General features: G+C 40.8%; 1 protein-coding gene across 3 annotated transcripts in view; it reads left to right on the plus strand.

Moving 5' to 3' along the window:
• PIGK (phosphatidylinositol glycan anchor biosynthesis class K) overlaps window positions 1-27,945 on the plus strand; it is a 137,887-nt gene that overhangs the window by 73,635 nt on the left and 36,307 nt on the right. The window contains exon 10 of one of the 3 annotated variants that reach the window (XM_039486705.1): window positions 12,543-13,295. The exons of the other annotated variants lie outside the window; for them this stretch is intronic. Within the exon in view, the coding sequence (XP_039342639.1) occupies window positions 12,543-12,621 (79 nt within the window). The 3' untranslated portion in view covers window positions 12,622-13,295. Of the gene's footprint in view, window positions 1-12,542; window positions 13,296-27,945 lie in introns of those variants that run through there. 3 annotated transcript variants of the gene reach the window in all.

The raw sequence follows: 27,945 nt of genomic DNA on the forward strand, positions 1-27,945 counted from the left end.
GTCTGGAGTAGACTGAAGTGGAGAGTAGATCTTCTATGTGGGCCAAGATCTGTTTGTAGGGAGGGACTGAGTGTCAGCCTGTCACCTCAGAATTGCAGTCATGCCCCCTATTCTTTACATACACCCTTTGGAAAATCCCCATTTAAGATAATGCTGCCAATGGATGGGTGTGATGGCAGCAAATCCCACCAGGTGCTGTTGCTACTCAGTAAGGCATTCTGAGAGACAACCCAGAATAGTGAGTAGAGGGGGCACAGTGGTCCCATAGCTCCAGGTTGCACCCCAGGAATCCCGTCCCAGTGGGTTTAGGAATGTTGCTATAGAAATGGGAGTGTGTTGCCAACGGATCTCTGTGAGGTTCCTCTCCATGCAACTTCCTGTCCCTTATTCAGCTATTTTTTGTTAGAGGAGAATCTGATTCAAAGTTAGTGCGTTTTCCATTGAATGTGTTTGTAGTGCCTGACATTCTTGAAAGCAAACACAACCAGCATTGTGGCAATGATTATCGAAGCTCAGCTTAGATGGACAGATCATGTTATCAGACTGGGTGCTGATAGACTCCTGCAAAAAGTCCTCTATGGTGAGCTGAAACTCAGAAAGGGTAGTCAGCATACGTGCTCCAGAGACGTGCATAAGCAGAATCTCAACTCCTGCAGCTTAATATTGATAACTCCGAAGACACAACCAAAGACAGACTTGAACGGAGAGCAACTATCAGTAAAGGTTGTAAGCACTTAGAAAAAAGCAGTTGTGGAAAAACTGATTGGAAAAGGGGGCCAAACATCTTGCCAAATCTTCAGTGGGAGTTTATTCCTGTGTGACATCATTGTTAGATACAAAGGACAGCCCTACCATCTGTATTCTAAGGGTACGTCTACACTACGGGATTATTCCGATTTTACATAAACCGGTTTAGTAAAACAGATTGTATAAAATCGAGTGCACGCAGCCACACTAAGCACATTAATTCGGTGGTGTGCGTCCACGGTCCGAGGCTAGCATCAATTTCTGGAGCGTTGCACTGTGGGTAGCTATTCCGTAGCTATCCCATAGTTCCCGCAGTCTCCCCTGCCCCTTGGAATTCTGGGTTGAGATCCCAGTGCCTGATGGGGCAAAAATCATTGTCGCGGGTGCTTCTGGGTAAATGTCGTCAATCACTCCTTCCTCTGGGAAAGCAACGGCAGAGAATCATTTCGCGCCCTTTTTCTCTGGATTGCCCTGGCAGACGCCATTAGCATGGCAACCACGGAGCCTGTTTTGCCTTTTGTCACTGTCACCGTATGTGTACTAGATGCTGTTGACAGAGGCGATTCAGCAGCGCTACACAGCAGCATTCATTTGCTTTTGCATGATAGCAGAGATGGTTATCAGCCGTTCTGTACCATCTACCATGCCATTGTAAATTGGCAATGAGATGACAGTTACCAGTCCTTCTGTGCTGTACCATCTGCTGCTGTCATAGGTGCCCCTGGCTGAGATCGGCCGGGGGCAAAAGACAAAAATGGGAATGACTCCCTGAGTCAATCCCTCCTTTATGGTATCTAAAAATAGAATCAGTCCTGCCTAGAATATGGGGCAAGTGTACTAGAGAACCAGTGTATCAGAGAACCAGAGAGCACAGCCGCTCCGTGTCAGATCCCGCAGAAATGATGAGCTGTATGCCATTCACAGGGGGTTCCCCTGCAACAACCCCACCTGTTGATTCCCTCCCCCCCCAGCCTTCCTGGGCTACCGTTGCAGTGTCCCCCCATTTGTGTGATGAAGTAATAAAGAATGCAGGAATAAGACACAGTGACTTGTTAGTGAGATAAAATGAGCGGAAGGCAGCCTCCAGCTGCTATGATAGTCCAGACAGGACATTAAGCAGTGTGGGGGAGAGGAGCCCAGCATCCCGCTGCTATGATAGTCCAGGCAGAACAGAATCTTTTCTTTACACATGAAGGGTGGGGGCTGATGGAGCTCAGCCCCCTGTTGCTATGATGAAGACGGTTACCAGCCGTTCTGTACCATCTACTGAGAAGTAGTAGCACTCATGGGCTGATGATGAGGACAGATACCAGTCCTTCTGTACTATACCATCTGCCACAAGGCTGATGATGACGATGGATATCAGTCATATTGTACCATCAGCCACCAAGGAGGGGGGGTGAGGATGCTACAGTTCAGTGCCGCAGCATCGCGTCTACCAGCAGCATTCAGTAGACATAGGGTGACATTTAAAAGAGTCAAGAGACGATTTTTTTCCCTTTTCCTTCTGCGAGGGAGGGCGGGGGGTAAATTGACAAGCTATGCCCTGAACCACCCTGGACATTGTGTTTGACCCTACAGGCATTGGGAGTTCAGCCAAGAATGCAAATGCTTTTCGGAGACTGCTGGAACTGTGGGATAGCTTGAGTCCTCAGTCCCCCCTCCCTCCCTCCATGAGCGTCCATTTGATTCTTTGGCTTTCCGTAACGCTTATCACGCAGCAGTGTGCTGAGTCCCTGCTGTGCCCTCTGTCTGGAGATTTTTTTAAAATGCTTTGGAATTTCGTCTTCTGTAACAGAGCTCTGATAGAACAGATTTGTCTGCCCATACAGCAATCACATCCGTACGGTCCATGCTGGAGCTCTTTTTGGATTTGGGACTGCATCGCCACCCGTGCAGATCAGAGCTCCACGCTGGGTAAGCAGGAAATGATATTCAAAAGTTCGCGGGGCTTTTCCTGTCTATCTGGCCACTGCATCCGAGTTCTGATTGCTGTCCAGAGCGGTCAGTGGTACACTGTGGGATACCGCCCGGAGGCCAATACCGTCGATTTGCGGCCACTCTAACCCTAATCTGATATGGTAATGCCGATATTAGCACTACTCCTCTCGTTGGGGAGGAGTACAGAAACCGGTTTAAAGAGCCCTTTATATCGATATAAAGGGCCTCTTAGTGTGGACGGATGTGGTGTTAAATCGGTTTAACGCTCCTAAAACCGGTTTAAACGCGTAGTGTAGACCAGGCCTAAGAAATGCGGTGTACAGCATCCTTAAACTAGAGGTCATCTGCAATAGCTTTTCCATAAATTGATTATGCATGCTTAAGTAAGGGTGTTATTCATAACCTCTTTTCCATTGACCATTCAGACACAGACTTAACAGTTGTAGGCTGGTTGTTTGCTATACCATCCTTTTAAATCTTGTCTTAAACTATGATTGGCTATCTTGTAAAATCTGTCTGTACAGCACCTAGCACCATGGGGCCTTTAACTTGTTGGGACTTCTAAGTGCTACTCTAATACAAATACATAATACATTGTGGGTATTAAGAGGTGTGTTCAACAGTGCTTTTGATGCTTTTTGATTCTCAGCACTGACCCCTGTATAGCTGGTTAAATATCATGTTATCTGGCTCATAAGGGAAGTATACCTAAGTTTGCATCAGCCAGAAAGATGGCAGTTACATTGTGGAGTCATGAGGATGGGGAAAGGGTGAATGTCTTCACAGAACTGACTGTGTGAAGGATGTGTATGACTCTCCTCACCCCCAAACTAAATTTAAAAATAATTTTTCACAGCAGACCTGAACTGCACCAGAAAACAATTTATTCTTGATTAACAGTGTGACAGAATCTGCGTTCTGATTAATGTGGTAGTGTTGCTGTCAAGTTATGACTGTCCTTACATTTGTTATGAGAAGAAATTAATAGTGTGCTTTTAAAAATGATTATCGTTAACGCTGTATTGAACTTTGTGTAGGTGTACAATGGTTTTATTGCTCATAATAAATGCAAGGGATCTGTTAAAGTAATATTGATTTATAAAGTGGTGTGGCTTGGAATTTATGCATGGAAATTCATCTCTGTTGATGTACTTAGTTCTGTGTTTATATACAGTATGCAATTTTTGGGAGGTGTGGGGAGAAGATACTGTGGTTCTTCTGCTGAGGATGCAGAATGAGGCCTAGTTTAAAATAGAATTCCTTCAAAAGACAGTTCAATTAAACAAAAATAAAACAAACAAAACAAAAAAAAGCAAACTATAAGTCATTAATTATAAATAAACCCGTCATAGTATATACTTTAAAAAAATGCAACTGGTGACTGAGAATTAGTGTCAGGAAACTGGGCACTAGGCTGTTGTTTCTGTAGGCAGAAAGCAGATTGTTTTAGTGGTTTGTTTACAGTAAGTCAACATCATATATGATGAAACAGTATACTTGTCATGTACACTGTATGTATCCCATTTTTAATCCGAAATCACAACAAAGCTAACATAATTGAACTTGAGACAGTGGTTAATTTGTATATTAATACACTTCTATAGAATTTTTCTAAAGGTGCATCTAAATTTGCTACCGCAGTCTGTTTGCAAATCAAGTAGCTTCCCTGTTCATATTGTACTGGTACAAATGCATGTTTTTCATGCACAGAAACTGCAAGAACAGTTTTAGAGATGAATTTATGACTACATGGCAGAGTTGGTTCTCCAGTTCAATGCTGTGAAAAAGCTTTGTACCTACTGTGTGTTCTCCTACTCTATTTATTTTGCTAAATATCATCAGAATTGTGGGAAAGGATAATTATATAGTAAGTCAACATCACGAGAAATATCAAGAGAAAATAAAACTGAAATCAAGTGAAGCAGATTTTATGACATTTCTTTAAATTCACCCTAATTGTCTTTTTAAAGAGGGAGTATAGATTTAAGGTGCACGTCTGCTCAAACTAACTAAACTAAAACAAAAATGAAAGTGAAGAGGAGAAAAATTTGCACGTCTGTATAATATTTGAAAAAAAATGAGCCATCAATGTCAAGCTAAATAGAAATTAAATGCAAAAGAAGTGCTAATGCAGATGGCAAAATCAAATCCTCAGAAGTCAGAAGACTCCAAAAGTTAAGGTTTACTCTCCCAACGTAGCACTTTATGTTGTGTGCCCTTTACTGTGGAACATAAAATAAATAAAAACGAGGAGTCCTTGTGGCACCTTAGAGACTAACAAATTTATTTGGGATAAGCTTTCGTGGGCTAGAACCCACTTCATCAGATGCATAGAGTGGAAAATACAGGAGCAGGTATAAATACATGAAAGGATGGTAGTTGCCTTACCAAGAGTGAGGTCAGTCTAACGAGACAGGCTCTCTCCTCAGGCCCTACGCTACCAACACTCCCAGCTATCTTCAAGACACCACTGGCTTCCTGAGGTAACTACAGTCCTTTGTAAAAGCAACAAAGAATCCTGTGGCACCTTATAGACTAACAGACGTTCTGCAGCATGAGCTTTCGTGGGTGAATACCCACTTCTTCAGATGCAAGAGACAGATATAGTCCTTTGGTGATCTTCCAGAAAATACCATCCTAGCCACTATGGATGTAGAAGCTCTTTACACGAACATTCCACACAAAGATGGACTACAAGCCATCAGGAATAGCATCCCTGATACCATCACAGCAAACCTGGTGACTAAACTTTGTGAAATTTTTCTCCTCTTCACTTTCATTTTGTGACTTTGTCCTCACCCACAACTATTTCAGATTTGGGGACAATTTATACCTTCAGGCCAGCGGGACTGCTATGGGTACCCATAAGAACGGCCATACTGGATCAGACCAAAGGTCCATCTAGCCCAGTATCCTGTCTACCAACAGTGGCCAATGCCAGGTGCCCCAGAGGGAGTGAACCTAACAGGTAATGATCAAGTGATCTCTCTCCTGCCATCCATCTCCACCCTCTGACAAACAGAGTCTAGGGACACCATTCCTTACCCATCCTGGCTAATAGCCATTAATGGACTTAACCTCCATGAATTCATCCAGTTCTCTTTTAAACGCTGTTATAGTCCTAGCCTTCGCAACCTCCTCAGGCAAGGAGTTCCACAAGTTGACTGTGCGCTGTGTGAAGAAGAACTTCCTTTTATTTGTTTTAAATCTGCTGCCTATTACCCACATGGCCCCACAGTATGCCAACATTTTTATGGCTGACTTAGAACAACGCTTCCTCAGCTCTCATCCCCTAACGCCCCTAGTCTACTTGCGCTACATTGATGACATCTTCATCATCTGGACCCATGAGAAGGAGGCCCTTGAGGAATTCCACCATGATTTCAACAATTTCCACCCCACCATCAACCTCAGCCTGGACCAGTCCACACAAGAGGTCCAGTTCCTAGACACTACAGTTCTAATAAGCGATGGTCACATAAACACCACCCTATACCGGAAACCTACTGACCGCTATACTTACCTACATGCCTCCAGCTTTCATCCAGACCACGTCACGTGATCCATTGTCTACAGCCAAGCTCTAAGATACAACCGCATTTGTTCCAATCCCTCAGACAGAGACAAACACCTACAGGATCTCTATCAAGCATTCTTAAAACTACAGTACCCACCTGCTGAAGTGAAGAAACAGATTGACAGAGCCAGAAGAGTTCCCAGAAGTCACCTACTACCGGACAGGCCCAACAAAGATAGTACTTAGAACGCCACTAGTCGTCACCTACAGCCCCCAACTAAAACCTCTCCAGAGCATCATCAAGGATCTACAAACTATCCTGAAGGACGATCCCTCACTCTCACAAACCTTGGGAGACAGGCCAGTCTTCGCTTACAGACAGCCCCCCAACCTGAAGCAAATACTCACCAGCAACTACACACCACACAACAAAAACATCAACCCGGAACCAAACCCTGCACCAACCCTGTTGCCAATTCTGCCCACATATCTATTCAAGGGACACCATCGTAGGACCTAACCACATCAGTCACACCATCAGGGGCTCGTTCACCTGCACATCTACCAATGTGATATATGTCATCATATGCCAGCAGTGCCCCTCTGCCATGTACATTGGCCAAACTGGACAGTCTCTACTCAAAAGAGTAAATGGACACAAATCTGATATCAGGAATCATAACATTTAAAAACCAGTAGACGAACACTTCAGTCTTTCTGGTCACTCAATAACAGACCTAAAAGTGGCAATTCCTCAACAAAAAAACTTCAAAAACAGACTGCAACGTGAAACTGCAGAACTGGAATTAATTTGCAAACCAGACACCATCAGATTAGGCCTGAATAAAGACTGGGAGTGGTTGGTTCATTACAAAACCTAAACCTAAATTCCCCAATACTAATTTCCCCCTACTGTTACTCACACCTTCTTGTCAACTGTCTGAAACGGGCCACTCTCATTACCACTTCAAAAGTTATTTTTCCTCCCTTGGTATCCTGCTGTTAATTGAATTGTCTCGTTAGACTGACCTCACACTTGGTAAGGCAACTACCATCCTTTCATGTATTTATACCTGCTCCTGTATTTTCCACTCCGTGCATCTTATGAAGTGGGCTGTAGCTCACGAAAGCTTATGCCCAAATAAATTTGTTAGTCTCTAAGGTGCCACAAGGACTTCTCGTTGTTTTTGCTGATACAGACTAACACGGCTACCACTCTGAAATAAAATAAATGTCTGTTGCTCTTTTGCCGAAGAGTTAGGTGATCAGGGTCCCTTAGGTCAGTTTCCCATTGAAGGAGAAATCAGTGACACACCATCTGGGTACTGTCTTAATGTAACTGTTCACACTATGTACACCAGTCTTGAACAGAGGTGTACACAAGTAGGATACACGCAATTTCCTTTTTCGGAAATCTCAGGCTAAGGCAGAGAAGATACTTTCTTATTGTTTACAACAGACCTACCAATAAGAATCAACATCACAAAACTAACAGTACAGCATTTCCTCACAGCCACTGCTTACATGCTAAGAGAAAAAACTCATCCTTCCAGGGCTCTGGATCCTGTAACCTGAGAGTAAGGGAGCAGGCAAGGATCGAAGATGCCTTCCCTCAGCATCATGGGCTGAGACAGAGCAGTAGTTTGCAGGGGCAGGGCATGCCTTCGTGGGAGGCAGCAGGATTTCTGACGCATCATCAGAGTCCCAGGGCCCTACTGACATCACAGCTTAGTTTACATGATTGTACTTTGGACGTTTTCCTCCATGTATCATCCTGACTAGGGAGAGGTAGCTGGAACTGCTGTGATTTGGGGCCTGGGTAGGAGGGACCCCTGTGTGGACAGTGTGACCTCCACAGGCTTTGGAGCCTGGACCCCTGTTGAGGTGTTCTGATGGTTTCAGTTCTTTCTTTTTCTATCAGTTCAAGGTACAAATTAGGGGCAAGGGAGCAGGTGGGACTGGGAAGGCAAGGGACAAGAAATGCTGAAGCATCCTGGTTTAGTTACTGAGATCAGGCTGACTGGGGACAAAAGGGGAGTTTTAGAATGGCAGACTAGTATTGGTTATGGATTTTTAAAACAGAAAAGTATGAATCAGGTTACATAAGGAGGGTGCAGCTAGGGAGAATTTTATATTTTTGAAAATACCTATAGAGGCCCCAGTATGTGAAGTGGTGTGGTGTGTTCCTTACCCTCACTCTTCATCTTTTTTTTTTTTTTTTGTCTTCAGCTTGCAAGCCCTTTGCAGGCAGGGACCATGTTTTCCTATGAGTTTGTACAGCATCTAGCAAAATTGGATCCTGATCGGAGTGGGTCCTCTGCATGCTGCAGTAATACAAATAATAAGTGATTAATGTAAGTTCCTTGATCCGTAGCTCTGTGATTTTCACAGTTTATAAGCACTGCAGCCTTCACCGGTTGAGTTTGAAAAGTTCCTTGCTTTGGAAAGCATAGGCTAGTGCTGCTGGAATGACACTATAAGCTTCTTTGGTAAGGGACTGACTGCACACGTTCACTGCTTTCCAGTTAAAACTTTTGAAGGCCCAGTTGTCTTCACTCCACAGGTCTGTGTTTGGGGGTAGTTTTTAGAGCTGCAGTAGCTAAGCATGGAGCATATATGCTGTGCTTTTTTTTTTTTTAATTATTTTTTTATTTTTTTTACAGCTTCACTTGGTGATCTTGCAAATTCATCTAGCCAAATAATTGGACATGAACTAATTGCATGAGGCTTATATCCATGGCTAAGGCTAGATTTTGATTCCCTTACTCATGTTGGGTAGTTCCTTGAGTGAGATACCCTTGTTCATGTTGGGCTATGAATAATCCTCCTGGAGTCACTGGGACTGCTTTGTGGAATAAGGCACTACTTGGTCTGAGTAAGGGTATTGGAATCTGCTCCCAAGAGTGCAGATAATAGCTTTGTGTGGATTTGTGTTCCTCATGCTCAGTCCCACCATTTTAGCTGCTTCATATTTAATCTTAAATAAGCTTTTATCCAGCTTAGAATTTCAGTGGTGACCCATGTTTGTGTAACACTCCCCCCCCTCCCCAAAAAAAGATAATTTTTTACTGAGGGTGGATTCCTTTGGAGGTGAGAGAAGGAGCGTTGACCTCTTGTAATGTCAAAAGAGCAGAAAGGATTTTCTTATTTTTTAATTTTATTTTTAAGCTAAAAAAAAATTACCTTCAAGAAAAAACCCATCATGAAGTATTTTAATCTAAAAGCTAAGTATTCTGGGAAATTGAGGTGAGAAACCCGGATTATAGTGGAAGGCAGTTGCAGTTGGCTCAATTATTATGGGACACCAGTTGTCATATAATGAATAAATTATAGTCATGTATGCCTCACTGACCTTTTTTTTTTTAAGAATGCAGCCCACTACTGTGCTCTATATTCCAATCCTTATGAAATATTTTATAAGGCTGAACAAGGATATTTTTCCCAAAGTAGGGAAACCATGAACATAAGGTATGATCTGCAATTATACCTGAAGGATTAAAAATTTACTTTTATTAGTTACAATTAAACAGTTAATTCTCACTGGACTTGTCTCCTCGCATATTCGTGATCCACACAAAACCGGGGTGGCAAGGTTTGTTTTTCTCTCCACAAAACTGCCATAGTAAGATGCTATAGGAAGGTCTCTTATTATTAAGCATCATCATCACTTGTACAAATCTTACCATCATATGTTTACTGCTGTTATGAATTATGGGCATATTTTTAATGAGCAGTGGTCAAATAAATGAACAAAGTACATATTGTCAGACGCTACCCGTGGCTTTTTTAAATTTTTACTTGCTAATTCAAACATTCAGCTATTGTTGATGTTGATGATACTCCCAATCAGTAGTGTTTATTTAATAAAGGTCTGCTGTAGTGCAATGTATTCGCCTTTCTCAAGGAACTATTGTTCTGGAGCAGATCACATTAAAAAAATAGTTATTGGGTTTGATGAAAACCTGTATGAACAGTGGAAAAAGAGAGCCAAAGTTACCATAGCAACTACTAGTACTGAAGACAGAAGCTAGGTAAAAAGGTTTGAAAGCAGGAGAAATGTAACTAGAAAATATAAGTGAACACATTGATATATTATTAAAAAAAACCAAATCCAAAATGAACTTTAAACATCTTCATGTAGGGTTAATATTCACCCTGTATCAATTAGAAATCCTTTAAAGTGCTATTTTCCTCCAAAATTAAAAAAGAGGGGAGGGAGTTGCTTAAATTATATACGTAATTTCAGCAATAGTGGTCAAATAAGCCCTTTATTAAAGGAAATGCTTTTTTATAATATGGTGAAAATTGTACTGAAAGTGGCTCGATATCTCTTGTTCTAATGTACATGCTTCAGAGTAGTTTCAAGTATTGTTGTGAATTGATCACATAAAACTACCCTTGGATACCAGCGAGAGGAAGGTGGCTTTGTAGCTTCAGGTTAAATAATTAAAGCTAACCCTAACCCTAACCCTAGTCACTAGTGTGTGCACACATGGTCAGTTGTCTGTGTCTTTGTTTGTTCTGAAGTTCTAATCACACCGCCGTCTTTAATTTAAAGGCTTTATTTTGATTTTTCTCTTTTGTACACACACCAGTGTCCCACAGTGATTTGCTGTTAGGTATTAACTTTGACTCGGGTTTTGCCCTTCCATTGCTAATCATGCACTGACCTCTTGGAGGCAGTTTAAGATTTAATCTATGTGAACACTAAATTCATATGTAGTCATAAAGCAAACACATCTTTCCATACATTTTTCTTGTACACCTACCAGATCCAGATTTGATCTCAGTCCACATTGGTGAAAATGGTCCCTTGGCCTTAAAAAAAAATAAAAATAAATAAAAATCTGTGAAAATAAGAAATGCACAGGAGTTTTCATTCTTAAGGGAATTCTGTATTTAAATATTGAAGATAAGATTTCAGATCTCTGTTTGACTTATAGGAATAGATTCCCCCTCCCTGGAAAATTTTTACCCTCCCCCCCCCCCCGCCCCGGGGAAAAAATTGCCCAATAATTACTGACTCTCTGTCCACATGGCAAACAGCTGTCAGATTACTTGGTTGCAACACACATACCCCTGACAGTATTAAAATATGATTCTATCTTGAAGTCTAGATGGTACATAACCACCATAGATTATACCAGCGCCTGAGGCTTCTCGTACACATCAGTGCAGTTCTAGTGCTATTGTCTGTTTCTTCAATTTTGCTGAAGAAGACATTGTATATGAAGAATCAGGGACTAATTTACATTTTATATAGAAATATGAAATAAATACTTCTCTCTCAAAATTATGTGAAAGAGAAAAGTTTTGCATTTTTTTCATAGTGTGCCTATGTGCATACCAAACCCAATACTTTTGCTCAGTCTTTTGTCAGAAAGATGATGTAGTAACCTTTCCTCTCTAGTGTTCAATTCACATGGGAAAAAATGCATTAGCTTGAGACTCAGTGTATTTTAGGTGAGAATATTACTATGATACTGGATTGCAGTTTTCAGAATGCATAATTTCTGTAAATTATTTAGGGCCCCCTTTTTGCAGCCTTACATGTGTAAATCTCCTATAGATTTCAATAGGAGTTAGAACAAGGGCTGCAGGAATGGGCTCTTTAGTCATTTTAGTCGTTTAGTCGTTTTAAGTGTAGAGCCAGAGCCTATTAGAAAATGCCCATCTCTCTATATCATGCATTATGCAGCAGAGGAAATGCACATATGTTACCTTTTCATCCATTTTCTTAATCCCTGAATGAAAAATTAAGACACCACCATCACAGTGTGATCCTTTATATACAGAAAAACTATGTATACACAAGTCATTATAGTGTGGATATTTTCTGGATTCCTTTCTTTATCAACCTGTTAACATTAGGCACCATATCAAACTGGATGTAGTGTAGTAGCGCTTTAAACTCAGAAATCTACATTGTGTGATAGCTTTTTCGACAACATTTTTACTCTGATGCTATCAGTTTTGTAAAACTGGAATTGTTTCTTACAATTTTGGTTTATATTGATGACGTGCCTCTTTTCATAGATGCAATGAAACTTTTGTTTGTAGACTATACAGATTGCATCATGCAGCCTTCATTAAGAGATTCTGTATTGGGCACGCTGCAAGAAAATATGGTGTGACAAAACAGGAACGTCAGACTATTTCTACAGTTAGAGTTAACATCCAGTAGGTGGCAGAAACAAATAAATCACAGTGCAACATGTATCTTTCTAGACTATTTCTTTTATTGAATTAAAACATCATTTATGGATTTTCTTCAGACTGTGGATGGTGTATCTAAGGAAATGAATTACTGCACTTTGTGTTTGGTCATGTGCTTTAGGTCACCCTCCTCACATGCTGCAAAAGAATGTATCCTGTACTTTGTATCGTCTTGGATATCTACTCCTTCAAACATTTAAGATGGTGTAATGTGGTCATACACATCAGAAGAAGAGGAAGCAGAAGAAAGCTGCCACTGTGCTTCATTGTGGCACCACAAGTGGCTGCTATTAAAATCCACATATAGTTCCTAAAGGCTCAAGAAGGCATTTTCAGACTTTGCGTCCACATGGAGAATTATCTTTCAGGAGCCATGCTGTCATGTTTTGTCATTGGCTTTTTTATTTTAGGCTTGCTTTACAGTACTGAAGTATGGTGTATGTGCAGTCAACTTTGTGTAGTTGTAAATTTGCGACCCAGAGAGCTTTCAAACAATTAATTGCAATATTCCACAATATGTCTATTGTCCTGATGGAGGGAGAGTGATGAAACAAGGTGTCCAGGTGCTGCAGTGGATTTCTTTTTAAACTCTGCTGTATAAAATTTGATATATAATTATAGTATGTGTAATGTAAGATAGGTATAACAGATCAATTATTCTATAGGGTTTTAGTAGAAAAATGTGAAAACACTTAATTCCTGGGTTTGGCAGTATCCCAGGATTGCCTGTTTCCACTGCCGAGGCTATGCTATAATGATTTCTTCTGGGATTTGGTCAGATTATTAGTGTTCCACTGGCAGGTGTTCTCACCTTTTAATAGTGATTATTTTTTCTAAAGAGCCTTTGAAGGAAAGCCATGATTTTATTAAAGATGCTCAGGTCTGCAGTTGCTGTGTGTGTTCAGCTTCTTTTTGGTCACAAAAGCATATCAGCGAAAACATTTAAAAGAAGAAAAGTCCCTTCTATAGTAAGTGGAAGCCACACAGGATGAAATTCCCATGGTTTCAGTTTACTCTTCTGATAAGGAGCCACCGTCACTGTCTGCTACCTCTCATGAATCATGTTCTACCAGATAAACACAGAGTATCTGTTGTTCCCTAATGGCCCCCATCACATCAGTTCTCCCAAGGGTGATGGGAGCTTACCACCGCCATAATAGGAAGATGGCCCCAGTGTGTTATGAAGGGTGAGAGCTGCAGTAGGAATTTTGTAGGCTACTCGGCATTACAGCAAGAGTTGGCAGGTGCCCCAGTTGCTGTTTTCGCTATATCTTCTTTTTTTCCAGGCTTTGTCTCCCAGGGAATATGATTCACCAATAAATACCACGTTTATCAGGGTTCAGTCCAGCTTTCTGTAACAAGACAATAACCGCAGTCACTAAGCAACCCTCTAGTGAAAGTTCAGTACTTTACAATGCAGCATATTTACTTAAATGGAAAATTTTCATTTCAAAGTGATGGGTCATATATTTATTGGTGAGGATGAGTGTCTTTACTGCACTCATCCTTGTCTCAGTAAATGCAGCAGCAGCAGTGTTCTTAGGAACATAGGTCAGAGGACGCTACGGTATGAAAAGTAAACCCAGTGGTAGTTAACATAAAACGCTCTGCGTACACTCTGTCTATACTTATGAAATCTCATTTGACCAACAAAAGTAAAAAAAAAAAATATTAAAAAAAAGTACTAATCACAGATAGACAATGAATATTCAGCTTGTTGTTATGTGATTTGGAACAATGCGTAGTCCCTGATACACAGGAAAGGCAGTGACAAACTGCTGCAGAAGTACTGTATTTATAATGCGGAAGGAACACATTTTCATTATTTTTTCTGGTATGGGACCCATATAGTCTAGTGCTGCTGCTCAGTACTAAGCATGCTAGCTATTCTACAACAAGAATAGGACTAGAAGCCAGCACTCCGGAAGTATATATTTTGTAGTATATACATAAAAGCAACTTGGTAGTACCATTGATGATGAAAATGGTGCTTATGTCCATTATTTATGTGTATTACCATAGCGCCCAAGAGCTCTAGTCATGTACCAAGGACAGTATAAGTAGCCGAAATACCAGGGGGATGGGCACATTAGACATGCAAAGGTAGATGAGAGAGAGATTTCTAATTCAGAAATCAAGGCTATTTTGTAACATAACATAAAAAAAAAATGCCAATAGGGTGTGAATTTTCTACTTAGCTTCATAAATGCTAAGTTAAACCCTGCAAAAAAAATAAATACATCAATTTTTAGACATTGTTTCCTTTTTTTGTGGCTGGTCACTTCGGATTTTTTCTTGAACCTATGTGCTGGGTGATTCCAATTGTTCCGGTATTTGTGTATGAGTTAGTTCTTCCATATGCAGCTGAGAGCAAGAAATCTGTACTCATTATCTGACTGAAATTATTGTTTCCAGTCTGAGGAAGATATCATTGCATCAGATCCACACCCCTAGACTTCAAACATAATATTGATAAAATGAGAGCTCTGATTTTGCAGCATCCAATACTTATGTATTTATATTTTATGTATGTCAGTAAACATTGAAATACAGGTAGAAACAGTTATACCTAACTGTTAATAAATAAAAATAAATACATTAATTATTTTACCCAGATTTGGTTAAAATAGAAACACCAGATTTCATATCTCAAAATTCAGTAAATAATTTTTTAGAGGAAAAAGGTACTTAGTAAAACAAATATCTCTCTTAAAAGAGTCTCTGATTTTTAAATGGACTCAGATTTGTTTGAAAATTCACAGGCAATTCATTCCATATAAAAAGAGTAAGAGCAAGAGCTGTATACACCTCTACCCCGATATAACGTGACCCGATATAACACGAATTTGGATATAACGCGGTAAAGCAGTGCTCCGGTGGGGTGCGGGGTGTGGGCGGGCTGCGCACTTCGGTGGATCAAAGCAAGTTCGATATAACACAGTTTCACCTATAACGCAGTAAGATTTTTTGGCTCCCGAGGACAGCGTTATATCAAAGTAGAGGTGTATTTGGGAAAGCATTTTGTACGGTGTTCATAAAACTCAAAGCTTTAAGTATAAATCTCAGTGTTACTTTAATTATGGAACCATTGTAGCATCCCTACTAGGGAGAGGAGAAAACAGATCATGCAACTAATCTGTCAGTTAAATGGCGGAATGCTGGATCTTTATGATGGTGAAGAAAATTAGAAGATGGTAACCATTTGTGCCGTAGAAATTTTTTTGGGCAAAGAGTATGTGATCATGTAATACACTAGAAACTGTTGCTGGTATAGTAATGACACTTAGGAGGGGGAATTTTTTACAACATTTCTATACCAGCAAAAGCCCTTGAGTAGACTCAGGCCTAGTCTACACTAGGGGGCGGGGTCGATGTAAGATACGCAACTTCAGCTACGTGAATAGCGTAGCTGAAGTCAAAGTATCTTATTTCGACTTACCTCCCGTCCTCACGGCGCGGGATCGATGGCCGCGGCTCCCCCTGTCTACTCCGCTACCGTCGCTCACTCTGGTGGAGTTCCGGAGTCGACAGGAGTGCGTTCGGGGATCGATATATCGCGTCTAGATGAGACATGATATATCGATCCCCGATAAACCGATCGCTACCCGCCGATCCGGCGGGTAGTGTAGACATACCCTCAGTTATACCAGCAAAAGGGTTCTTTTGTTGGGATACTTTATTTCATTCGGGGAACTGGTATAAGGCAAAAGCACTCTTTTTTTTGCCCCTGTAAACTGCATCTCCACTTAGTAGGCTTTCCTGGGGTGACTATACTGGCAATCTCTTTCCCATGTTGACACGGGCTAAGGCTCTTAGGTGCTTCAAAAACTTTTACCCTTAATCTTGCAAAAACATAACATTGCAGAAAAGTGGCTTTTTGCATTTATTAATTTATAATGAAAATCACAAGGGTTTTAAAAATTGCTTCGTATTTAAAATGTTAATGATTAAGATGTCGCCACATTGCAGGATTTGAACATAATGGACTTTGTACTAATTTAGGGCTGGAAATAAACAGAGATTTCAAAAAAAAATCTCCTTAGCATTGTGTTTTAATTTCTTTACTTTTACATTGAGCCATATAAAATGCTGCATAGAAGTGGAGCTAACTGTGAATAACCATGTGAATGAGTAGGCATATCTGCTTAGGGAGTTTAAGGAGGTGGATTCCGTTATCCTCAGAAAGAAAAAATCTTGGCTGTGGGGGAATCCATTCAGTATGTCATGGGGAACTTGAATACAGATCATTTTATATTCCATTTCCATTCATATTACCTTAAGCGGAGAGCAGTAGAATTGCAATGAAACTGACTCATTGTAATTCATATTTTGAAATACTGAATAAATAAAGATAGCAAAGCAAACTGTAAAATGGCAATATTGAGAGGAAGGCTGACTGTTCTTTAGGATCACATATTAATTAATCCATGGTCCAATAGCCTGAAGTCTCTTGGCTTGAGTGAATATATTATAACAATGAGTTTGGATTTTTCAGTTTGGTCTGTTATTAAAAATACAAACAAAAACCAAGCAAATAAATACAGAACTCCTCCATAAATTACTGAAAATCACAGTCTGGGAGGTAAGACTGACAGAACCTTAAAAAGATAGATGCACTTCCTGTGCAGCGGCAGGACCAAAATAAAAAAAAAAGCCCCTCCTAACATTCTCAGCAGTATAGCACTGAATATTGAGGTGAATTGGAGAAAGTCACTTAGGCCTTCTGAAGCATCCCATATTGGCCATTGGTGGAGACAGGATACTGTCCTAAATTCTTTTTGGCATGGCAGTATGTGGTGTACTTAGTGTAGATTATAGAAAGGAACCATTATAAACAAAATCCTCTTTAAAAAGGAAAAACATGGTTAGCTATAGTATACTGTATTCTATAGTATACTGCCTCTGAATCCTCTCTGTGTCTGTGTTCTTTTCTCTGTATATATACAACTGCTAGTGTTTTATCCAAGAGGATCAAATGCTGCATTTATTTTTCAGGGCAGACCTACCTGTACACTTACAATACAGGAAGCCACATTTTAGAATACAGCTGTTCATTTTCAAAATGCCCAAAATGCTCTGGGGTATTTAGGACTTACTGGCTTACCCATTATTTGTACTGGAATGAAGTCTTGTGAATATTTATAGGAATGTAAAAGTATATTTGACATCGCTAACCTTTTTCTCTCATTCCTGTAGTTTAACACTGCTTATCAGAGAGCGTTTTTTTCTCCCACTGTTGGGTAAAGGAAAAAGTATTTGTATGCTAAATTTCAACCTTGACTGCCATTCTATAGGCAACTTATATGCCCTAGAAAAATGAGATAGATAGCAGAAATACTGACAAACTAATATTGTGTCAGCACTACAACAGAGTTGCTATTGTCAGTAAAAGCACAGAGACCAATGGTCTACATTTACAACGTTTTTCTCACAGGGCCATAAGTAGTAGGAGGTCTAAAATTCCAAAGGGAGACATAAAACTGGATCTGATGAAGTTGCCACCACTACTCTGACACCAAAGTAGGGAGCTGACTCTTGTGATGGAGCCAACAGTCCCGTGAGAAATTACAGCTGAGCTAGTACATTGCATGATTCATGAACTGGGAAAATAGAACTATATACTGTAGGTGAAGAAAATGTGAGAACTTAAGATCTGTTGTGAAAAACTTACTATGTAAATCTAAGCAAAACGAGAATCTAATTTAAAAAAAATTAAAAATGCTTCTGGTTGCAAAGTAAGCCTTGACAGTATAAACTAATGCACAACAGTTCTCTTGAATCTGAAGCAAGCCAGGCAGAAACAGTGGGATGAAAGGATGATCTTAATGGATTGATAAGTGTAAATCCTAGTTATAACCACTTAATGGTCAGTATTCACCTCCTGGCACAGCCTGCTGTTAGTTTTTAAGAGCAGGCTCACTGTTGATTTTGGTGACTCTCCATGTTCTGATAGATTATGGTGTTTGGTCCCATGTAATTATTAACCACTGCTCTGCTGATAATTGTTCCCAAAACTTTTAGCTAACAGGCTTATTTAGGTGCAGCAGGGTGTACCATGTTGTTTATAGCACTATTGTTATCTAAATAGTATTAGAACCTTCTGACTGATAGTTGTGACTCTCTGTGTTTTTTTGTTTTGTTTTGGGTTTTTTCTTATTTTTGTTAAGATTTCATTGAAATTCAGTCAGAGGTTTCTGGGTGGTGTTGACTTTTGTTTTCATCACTTTTTTGCTTTTGCTACAAGGAGCAAAGGTGAAGAATGAAGTGTTGCTCTTGATGGATTGTCTTGAGTATTGTCATGAGTGGCAGAAGCAAAGCTCAGGATGTATCCCAACTGTAATGGGATGTGCAAGATGCAATGAGCAGTCAAGCAGCGAAGTGCCCCAGGGCTGGGTGGATAGACTTTGGTCTTTATGCTATTAAAAAGAAACAGTGTTTCAAACTCAGAACATGCTAATTTTTTTCTCAATAGAAATAGTTTCCTCCGGTGTTCTCATTTCTTATCCCTGTTTTGTATCTTGCTTCGATTAATTAAAAAAGAGATTGTGAATTAAATAGTGAGTATTTCCAAAACAATTTGTGACCTTAAGTATTATTTTAAATCTCAGATTATTCTAATTATAAAGTGATACCAAATTTAAAGTAAAACCGTAGCTGGTTGTGGATTTATTCTCACCTGGGATTATTTGTTTTGCTAGTGGGAGTAGAAGCACCAAGGAGTTCTGCAATTTTTTCCTCCTCCGCACAACTAAACAGGCTGTTCTGTGCTGCATCCGGAGTCCGTCAGCAGCATTACTGAGTTTGCTGGAGAATTTGGCAGAGAGTGAGAGTGAGTTAGGGCACTCCTTGCCTTCTGTTTCTCCCAAACCCTGCCGGTTTAGTAATAAAGGGACCTAACCCAAGTATTAAACACAGACCACTGGTTTGTTAGCTGAGGCACCAACTAACTATTATCTTACATTAGAGAGGCAAGGTGAGTGAGGCATTTTATCTTTTCATTGGACCAACTTGTGTTGGTGAGAGAGAGACAAGCTTTCAAGCTTACACAGAGCTCTTCTTCAGGTCACGGAAATGCACTCAGAGTGGCACAGAATACAAAGTGGAACAGATTGTTTAGCATAAGTAATAAACACCCATTTCAGGGGATGATTCAAGGTGAAGTGGCCCATAACACCTCTCCAGTCATTGGAGGCTTAGGAGAGAAGGAAGCTAAAGGGAGGGGTAAGTGAGTTATAAATTATTGTAATAAGTGTCTCTATTCAGTCCATGATTTTTAGTATTTAATAAAGTTATGAATTTACGCTCCCAGGCTCGTCTTTTGAAGGTGTTGTGCAGGTTTCCTTTGAATAGGAGGACTGAGGCCAAATATACAGTGATTGCTTTGTGAAAAGTGTTCACTCACAAGTGATGTGGTGTTTTTGTCTTTTATCATTTTTCTGTGGGAATTCATTTGAGAGCATAGTGATTATCTAGTTTCACCCGCATAGAATCATACAATCGTAGGACTGGAAGGGACCTTGAGAGGTCATCTAGTCCAGTTCCCTGCACTCATGGCAGGACTAAGTATTATCTAGACTATCCGTGTGTTTGTCTAACCTGCTCTTAAAAAATCTCCAATGATGGAGATTCCACAACCTCCCTAGGCAATTTATTCCAGTGCTTAACCACCCCGATAGAAAGTTTTTCCAAGTGTACAACCTAAACTGACCTTGCTGCAATATAAGCCCATTGCTTCTTGTCCTATCCTCAGAGGTTAAGGAAAGCAATCTCTTCCCTCCCACCCCGTAACAACCTTTTATGTCCTTAAAAACTGTTATTGTGTCCCCTCTCAGTCTTCTCTTCTCCAGACTAAACAAATCCAGTTTTTTCAATGTTCCTTCATGTTATGTTTTCTAGACCTTTAATCATTTTTGTTGCTCTTCTCTGGACTTTCTCTATTTTGTCCACATCTTTCCTGAGATGAGATGCTCAGAACTGAGCACAATACTCCAATTGTGGCCTAATCAGTGTGGAGCAGAGTGGAAGAATTACCTTTTGTGTCTTGCTTATAACACCCCTGCTAGTACTCCCAGAATGTGGGTTTTTTTGTTTTTTGTTTGTTTTTTGCAATAGTGTTACGCTGTTGACTCATATTTAGCTTGTGATCCACTGTGATCCCCAGTAACATAGCTGATACTGAAGCATTCAGTGCACTGGATGAGGTATAACACATGTTGTGATAGACATGTGTAGGACCCATGGATCTTGAAAGATGTGTTGGATGGGGGGTGTTGATCATCGTTGCAGTGGAGATATGTCTACAGGTTTTGCATCTGTTATTCTGGCAGAGTCTGGTTCTGCTTTGAGTTGGTATGTCCTGCTCTGTCAGAGCTTGCTTCTGATGATGAGATTAGGGGTTTTTTTGAGGGCCAGAAGAAGAGGATTAGGAAAGATTTCTTTCAGGATGTGGTCCCCATTGAATATGGGTTGTAGTTGTTCGATGATACCCCATATGGGTTCCAGTGTGGGGTGGTGACAACTAGGGGTGTGCGGTTGGAGAGGATCTTATTTCCATATTGAAGCAGGTTTTCTCAGGGTATTTGGGTGGCCTGTTTCATGATGTGATCTATTTCTCTGGTGGAATGTCCTTGCTTAACAAAGGCAGTTTAAGTGTGTGAAGATGTATATTTTGAACTTTCTCCTCAGAGCAGTGGTTCTCAACCTATTTACCATTGTGGGCTGCATCCAATAATATCTGTATGGCCCTGAGGCTGTCACATGGGCTGCAGGTTGAGAACCACTGCCTCAGAGCATATTATGTGGTATCTGAGTCCCTGGCTGTAGATAAACAGATTTCTTGGTGTGTTACTGGGTTTATGAAGATAAGTGTGGTGACCCATAGGTTTCTTGTAAATAGTATCTGTAGGGTTCCATTATTGAAGCTGATTGGGGTGTCCAGGAAGTCGATGCTAGTGTGGGAGTGTTCTAGAGAGAGTTTAATGGAGGGTGGTGGTGGTTGAAGTTGTGGTGGAAATCTGTGAGGGAATTTAGGTTGGCTGTGTAGAAGATAAAAAATATCATTGAGGTATCTCAGGTATATCATTGATTTTGTGGTGCATTTGTCCAGAAACTCTTCTTCAAGGTGGTCCATGAGGAGGTTGACATATTGGGGAGCCATCCGAGTCCCCGTAGCTGTTTCCAAACACTTGGACAAAGTGTGTGTTGTTAAATGTGAAATTGTTATGGGTGAGGATTTAAATGGATGATTTTGGCGATGTGTTTGGGGTGGATATCTGAATGTTGTCCATTATCTTGTAAACATTTGAGGCAGGCAGAATGCCTTTGTTGTGAAGGATATTGGTGTATAGGGAGGTGACATCCCTCTGATTACCTGTACAGCATTCAGAGTACTTTTTCATGATTTCAAAGATCATTTCTGCCTCAGGTATACATTTTCATTATTGTCTAGATAAGATGCATGTATTGTTTACATATTGCTTTGTGGATTATCTTCTTTTTAAAACACCTCTAATGCCATGCCACTACTGGAGGAGGTCCTATAAACACCATGGAGCAAATTCCCCTATTAACAGATCTTGGCACGCCTGGCAGTATTCATGAATCATGAGATGTCTGCATATTTCCATTGTAGCCATAGCTCCCTCCTTGCGTCATCCTTGAATATGCACTAATCGCTTGCCCATTAGAAGACGTGTCTTTGAGGGCTCCACAGTAATGATCTGCAAAAGATACACATTAGCGTTCTGCTAGACAGTCATGCAAGGTCACCCAAGGTAAGCTGCCAGCTGTCCAGTTTACCAAGGTACAGTGAAATGGACATGACTGAAATTGTGTTGAGTACTAGGCGCACCACATAGTTAAAACTGAAGCGTTTAGTGCATTGGATGAGGTACACCACATGTTCTGGTAGGCATGTGTATGTGATATTTGCACTACCTAAGACAAAATATGTCAGCACAAAGTGTTTTGTGCTGAAATATATTCTTAGATCACTTGAATATTCATCTATCTAACTGAGAAAATGGATTGGGGTAAAGGAGAAGTTCTGTAAGGATCTCTTTGAAACACTTACTTTACTTTTTAATATTCCCCCATTTTAGTAAAAGAATATAGTTGAGCATATCTGTAGGGGAAACATTCACATGCTGGAAAGGTAAGAAGAGTTTGAGTAGCACCCATTGTGGAGTTTAATTGTACTACCTCCAGGGAGGAGTAATGCTTTCCATGGTTTGGTGCTTTGCATGATGGTTGGTGCTGAGTGATACTCTTACCATCTAAACCTATTCTGTTTAAGAACATGGAAAGCTAGGACTTAGCAGGTGGAACAGGTAGATGGCATTAAACTAAGGTTTAATTCTTAATCTTCTCTAGTCTTGATATAGTACATAAATTTCTCAATGGTCAATTTTAAAAACTATTCATTCAGACCAGATATAGCCCATTTCAGCCTCTCTTTAATGGGGAACCTAATAACTTTCTCTGATGTGGTGCATAAAGTACTGTTATTTTGTGTTGTTTTTATTGCCAGATGCAAACTTGTTCATGTATTTATAGACAGTAAAGCTATTGGTGCCAGACAAAATTTTAAATTAATATTTTCACCCCCACTGTTTTCTCTTTCGCTTTGGATATCTGTCTCAGGCCATTGCTACACTCTTTGCATCCTGCTACCACATAGTGACTTTGTTGTCACTTGCAGCATTTCTTCTGTTGTGCTGCTCTTATGCCTGGAACAGCTACTCAGTCAGTGTAGACCGGCAAAGGAACAAATGTATACCCTTGCAGCCCACAATCTCCTAGACAACTATTCAGTGTTTTGCAGTCTCAAAGCAACTACATATTCTGGCATGTCCTGTTTACCAAGTCCCATGCTTTCCAACACTTAAAAAATTCCTGAAAGCCCTCTTTTTCTGGGGTGAATCATATGAGTTATAGTGACCACATGTTGTTCTTAGTGTTATACCAGACTCTAGCCATACTCATGAGTATTAAAATGTGCCTGTCCCATATTGTAATATGCCATCTCTGGGTGATAGGGATTTAGTTCTTTCTTTAGCACTTGCTGCCTATTGTGAAACAGAATGTGCCCACACGACACTATATAAATAACAAATCTGCTTCCTCACTAAAAATCTTGACACATTTTAGTAGAATTACCTTCACTTTCTGTGGCTTCTGCTTGCTTCCCCTTGTCTAAGAGCAGTCACAGCAGCAATACAGAAATTGCTTTCAAATTGATTTTTTTTTAAGATATTCTTTTGATATCTCTTGCTGTTTCCTAATTCTCCTCTGATTTCATGTCTCTCTCCCCTTTCCTTCATGAGAATCAAAATCTCCTTATGCTCTAAATTACCAGATGTCGGGCATACTGGAATACTGTTTTTATACGCTAGTGTGCTAGCTCGTATTGACACTGTTGGCAGTAGTCTGCTGTCATGCTCAATTGGGACAGAAAGGCCTATTGCTGGTTGGAAAATTAATTAATTCAAAGTGTCTGTGTGTTTATAATAGAATTATTTTAAAAGCACAAAGAAGCTTGCATTAAAGTAAATTAGCTTTTAATTGTATAAAGAGCCAAGTGTGAAATATAAATGAACTAAATGGTGAAGCTAGTGGATTTTGTGAAATTATAGTCCAAAAAATACATCATCTGTGATCAAGCACACTTCCATCAACTGACAGATCCCTGAGGGGCTCAATAAGATAAGTAGTTTTTCACAGCAGAGTCCAGTTATTTTTTCCCTGATGTCCATCTTCTCTCAGAATAGATGCATACCTCCAGGCTCTGCTTTAGGGGGTTCTTCGGAGGAGGTACTAGTGCTAGCTTCCTTTGATCTCGCTGTGAAGGGGACAAGCAGAATCAGGATGACCTTGGTGGGAGGTGCCATTTCTTCTAACCTGGTCTTTTTTTCCACTCTGATATGGAGAAGAGGAAGCAGGGCAGCCCTTGACCTTTCTCCCCTCTCCAGTGAAGAAAAGCAGAAAAGAGCCAGCCTCTCCTATCATGCTTCTCCCATCCTCTGTGCCTCCCCCCCACCCCCAAAAAAAGGAAAACCCTGCAGCTACGAAAGTGAAATAAGCTCTAATAGTGTAAGGCACATTTACAATGGTATAACTCCGTCTGCACTAGGACTTATACTCTTATAACTGTATAAATAAAAAATTACTCCCCCAACTGACATAGTTATAGTGGTACAACTTTTCTAGTGTACATCAGCTCATAGGTCTTTGAAACCTGTTCTGAATTTAACCTGGATAAAGACATGGTATGAATGTTAAGTGAAGACACTAAATAAGGAAATACTTTCCCATGGTGGTGGTGGTGGTTATTAATTATTTTACTATTTATATGTATTACCATAGAGCCTAGGAGCTTGTCAGAAGGTTGCACACTTTTTGAGTTAAGGGGAATGACACCCATAATAGACATGCTTAATATCACAACATATACACAGCTCTCAACTGAGAGCATAACAGTAGCTCTGTCTTGGCTCCCTCAGAGCAGAGCCAAGGATGCAGGTGTTATAATAAATGCATCAGAATGCTATTAGAAAAATAGGACAGTTCTGTAACAAACTATTTATCATTTTGAACAGCTCGAAGGTTGATCAAAAGGGAAGGAAGCTGAGAGTAAAATGTCTAGAGAGGCTTTTGTAAAACATACATACCAGCCCCCCCGCCCCTCCTGTCCTCAAAAAGTGAGAGAGAAATCCATCCATCCGTGGACCCATAACTTAGTTACTTCACTAACCTGCGTGTTCCATAATTCACAGTTTATAAAAACAAGCCCTCCTCCCCCACCCCCTCATTCTTGTCAGGAAAGATCTGTGAGTATGGAGCCATAAGGAGCTCTCATCTTAGTAAGACCTCATGCATTTTACAAAATATTATACAGTAGGTTTACTGGTACAGTGTAGTATCATAAATAATGAAAATTGGACTGCACATTCCAAATGAACAAAGTAAATTTGTCATGAACTATCCTTTCTAAATTGTTTTATTCACTAACTTGCTAATTCTCAAAATTTGTTGATTCACAGTGGTTATTCACAGATCAGTTATTAGCACAAGTTAGTGAAGTTCTGCTTTACTTAAATATGTCTTTGGAGATTTTTTCAAACAAGAGTATCAACATTTTGGTTGCTGCAACTTCCTTCAAGAACAGAGAACCTTTACTTTTATCCAGTTTGTATAAAATTATGAAAACCATAGAGGCTCACATGGTTAAAAAGTCTCATGTCTAGGAGAGAAATAGCAATGTTCTTGTGTAGTCCTGATGGCTAGGTATAGCATGGTACGGCGTATGCATGTACTAAAAAGCCCAAAGAGGGGCACACATACCTGATTTGGTTTCCTGAGGACTGCACTTAGGCCTGTCTCGTCAGACAAATCAGTGTTCCACCACAGCCTACCCCTCTGTTGCCCTGTGGACGCGAGAGAGTAAGGGATTGGATGCACAAGTAGTTTGAGATTTTCACTTTGTGGATTTGGTTCTCCATGCCATAGAGGACTCTTGGCTATATGCCCACCCATAGTCTCTACTGAGACTTGATCTGGACTATGACAGCATCTCACTTCCTGCTGCACACCTTGCAAGAACTTGCAGGATCAAAGCCATAGTTGGTGTAAATGACCCTATCCCCGTTGAGGTATAAAGAACATAAGTGCCATAAAGTATATCCACAGTGCATAAAGTATATCCACAGTTGTCCGAGGGTATGAAAAGCAGGGATTCCAGGGCAGTTACCTTAGTTTGTAGCAGAGATACTAACAGTTTCTTTGCAGTTCCAATCAAATGGTATTGTCTCAACCAGGCAGAGTGCATGGATGCTGTAACAGCTGCTGATGGATAACAATTCTCTGCACTCTGGTTGTGGATATCAGATTTGCATAATCACTGTATGGTTATTTCTTAATAACTATACCGGATGCAGATCCTTATGTCCTAGTGGGCTAATAATGACAGCTAGCCAATCAGAGTACAGGGATTTGCATAATCAGCGGAGTTATTTCTCAAAAATCACACAGTGATTATGCATATTACTCTGACTACTCTAATTCTTCTGCCCTGATTGGCTTTTGTACTAAGAATTTGTTGCAGCAAACAGCCCCCAAAAGAGACGACCTCAATCTTTCCCTCCAGCTGAAACAGGAAAATTCCAAAATGTACATTGGGGCAAAAAGAGGAAGGGGGCTGGGCAGGGGGTGGAGGCAGAAAAGGATGGTGTGGTCCACACTGCTGGATAGAGAGATGTTCAAAAAACACCTTTAAAATTTGTTTCCCTTTTCTTATCCCTTTCTGTCCTCCTCCTTCCCTGCCTACAGGTTAACTTGTCTCCAGAATAATTGTCATAATTATGTTTACATAGGACCATGGAAGAATAAGGCCATATTTTTGGTACTAATGTTTAATACAACGATATAGTGATACTCCTCTCCTAGAAGCATACCTAACTCAATCTTAAACTGAGTGTTCTGTTCAAAGGGAAGGTTAAAACGAGGAACAGTTCTATATTGAACCATGGGGTGAGCTGTTCATTGTGGCTCCCAAAAGACAACCAGCACCTTGAGTTTTGTTGGTAGCCATAGGTGCCAACTCTGTGGGTGCTCTGGGGCTGGAGCACCCACAGGGAAAAATTAGTGGGTGCTCTGCATCCCCTGGCCACCAAGCTCCCCTTACCCCCCCCCCCCGCCCCATCTCCTCCTCCTCCCGTGAGCGTGCCGCGCCCCCGCTCCTCTGCCTACTTCCCAGCACTTCCCGCCTGGCTGCTGCCAAACAGCTGTTTGGCAGCTTTAGCACGCTCCGGGAGGGAGGGGGAGAGGCGGGAACGTGGCACGCTCAGTGGAGGAGGTGGGAAAGAGGTGGGGCTGGGGCCGGGATTTGGGGAAGGAGTTGGAATAGGGGCAGGGAGGGGGCAGAGTTGGGGCGGGGACTTTGTGGAAGGGTTGGAAGGCAGAATGGGGGTCAGGCACCCACAGGAAAGATGGGAAGTCGGCATCTATACTGGTAGCCAACCAGTAATATGCTTTCACAATTCTTCCCTACTGAGAGGGGTTGGCAGCTGCATTCTGCACTAGATGAAGAGACTGAGCAGCCTAGGTGGTTAGTCCCAGACACACCATGTTTCCAACCAAAGCATTGGTGACCTGAAGCAGGTGCTGTACAGGAGAGGAAAGAGCTCAATTCTCTGGTCAGCTGAAGATGAGAGAGAGAGTATTTCTGGCCATCGTTGGTAGTTGGGGATCCAGGAGCAGAGAGCTGTCTAGTGAGGCTCCAAGACTGAAATCCACTTTGAAAGTGTACATGAGTGTACACATTGGAGCAGGTTTAGACTCAATGAGTTCCTCAGAATGGTTTTTCCTACTAATTAGCTTCCCCTTTTTCTTTCCTAGAGAGATCTTACACTAACTGGATTTCTTTCTGGGCCATCTCTCTCTCTCATAGTGACAGAGAGAGAGAGAGCAAGGAAACTGCTCTATCTGGGTTTAATGACAAGGAAACCTAGTGTACAGTTTCAGCAGCA

This window comes from Mauremys reevesii, linkage group 8, assembly GCF_016161935.1.
Source record: "Mauremys reevesii isolate NIE-2019 linkage group 8, ASM1616193v1, whole genome shotgun sequence".
NCBI lineage: Eukaryota > Metazoa > Chordata > Testudines > Geoemydidae > Mauremys > Mauremys reevesii.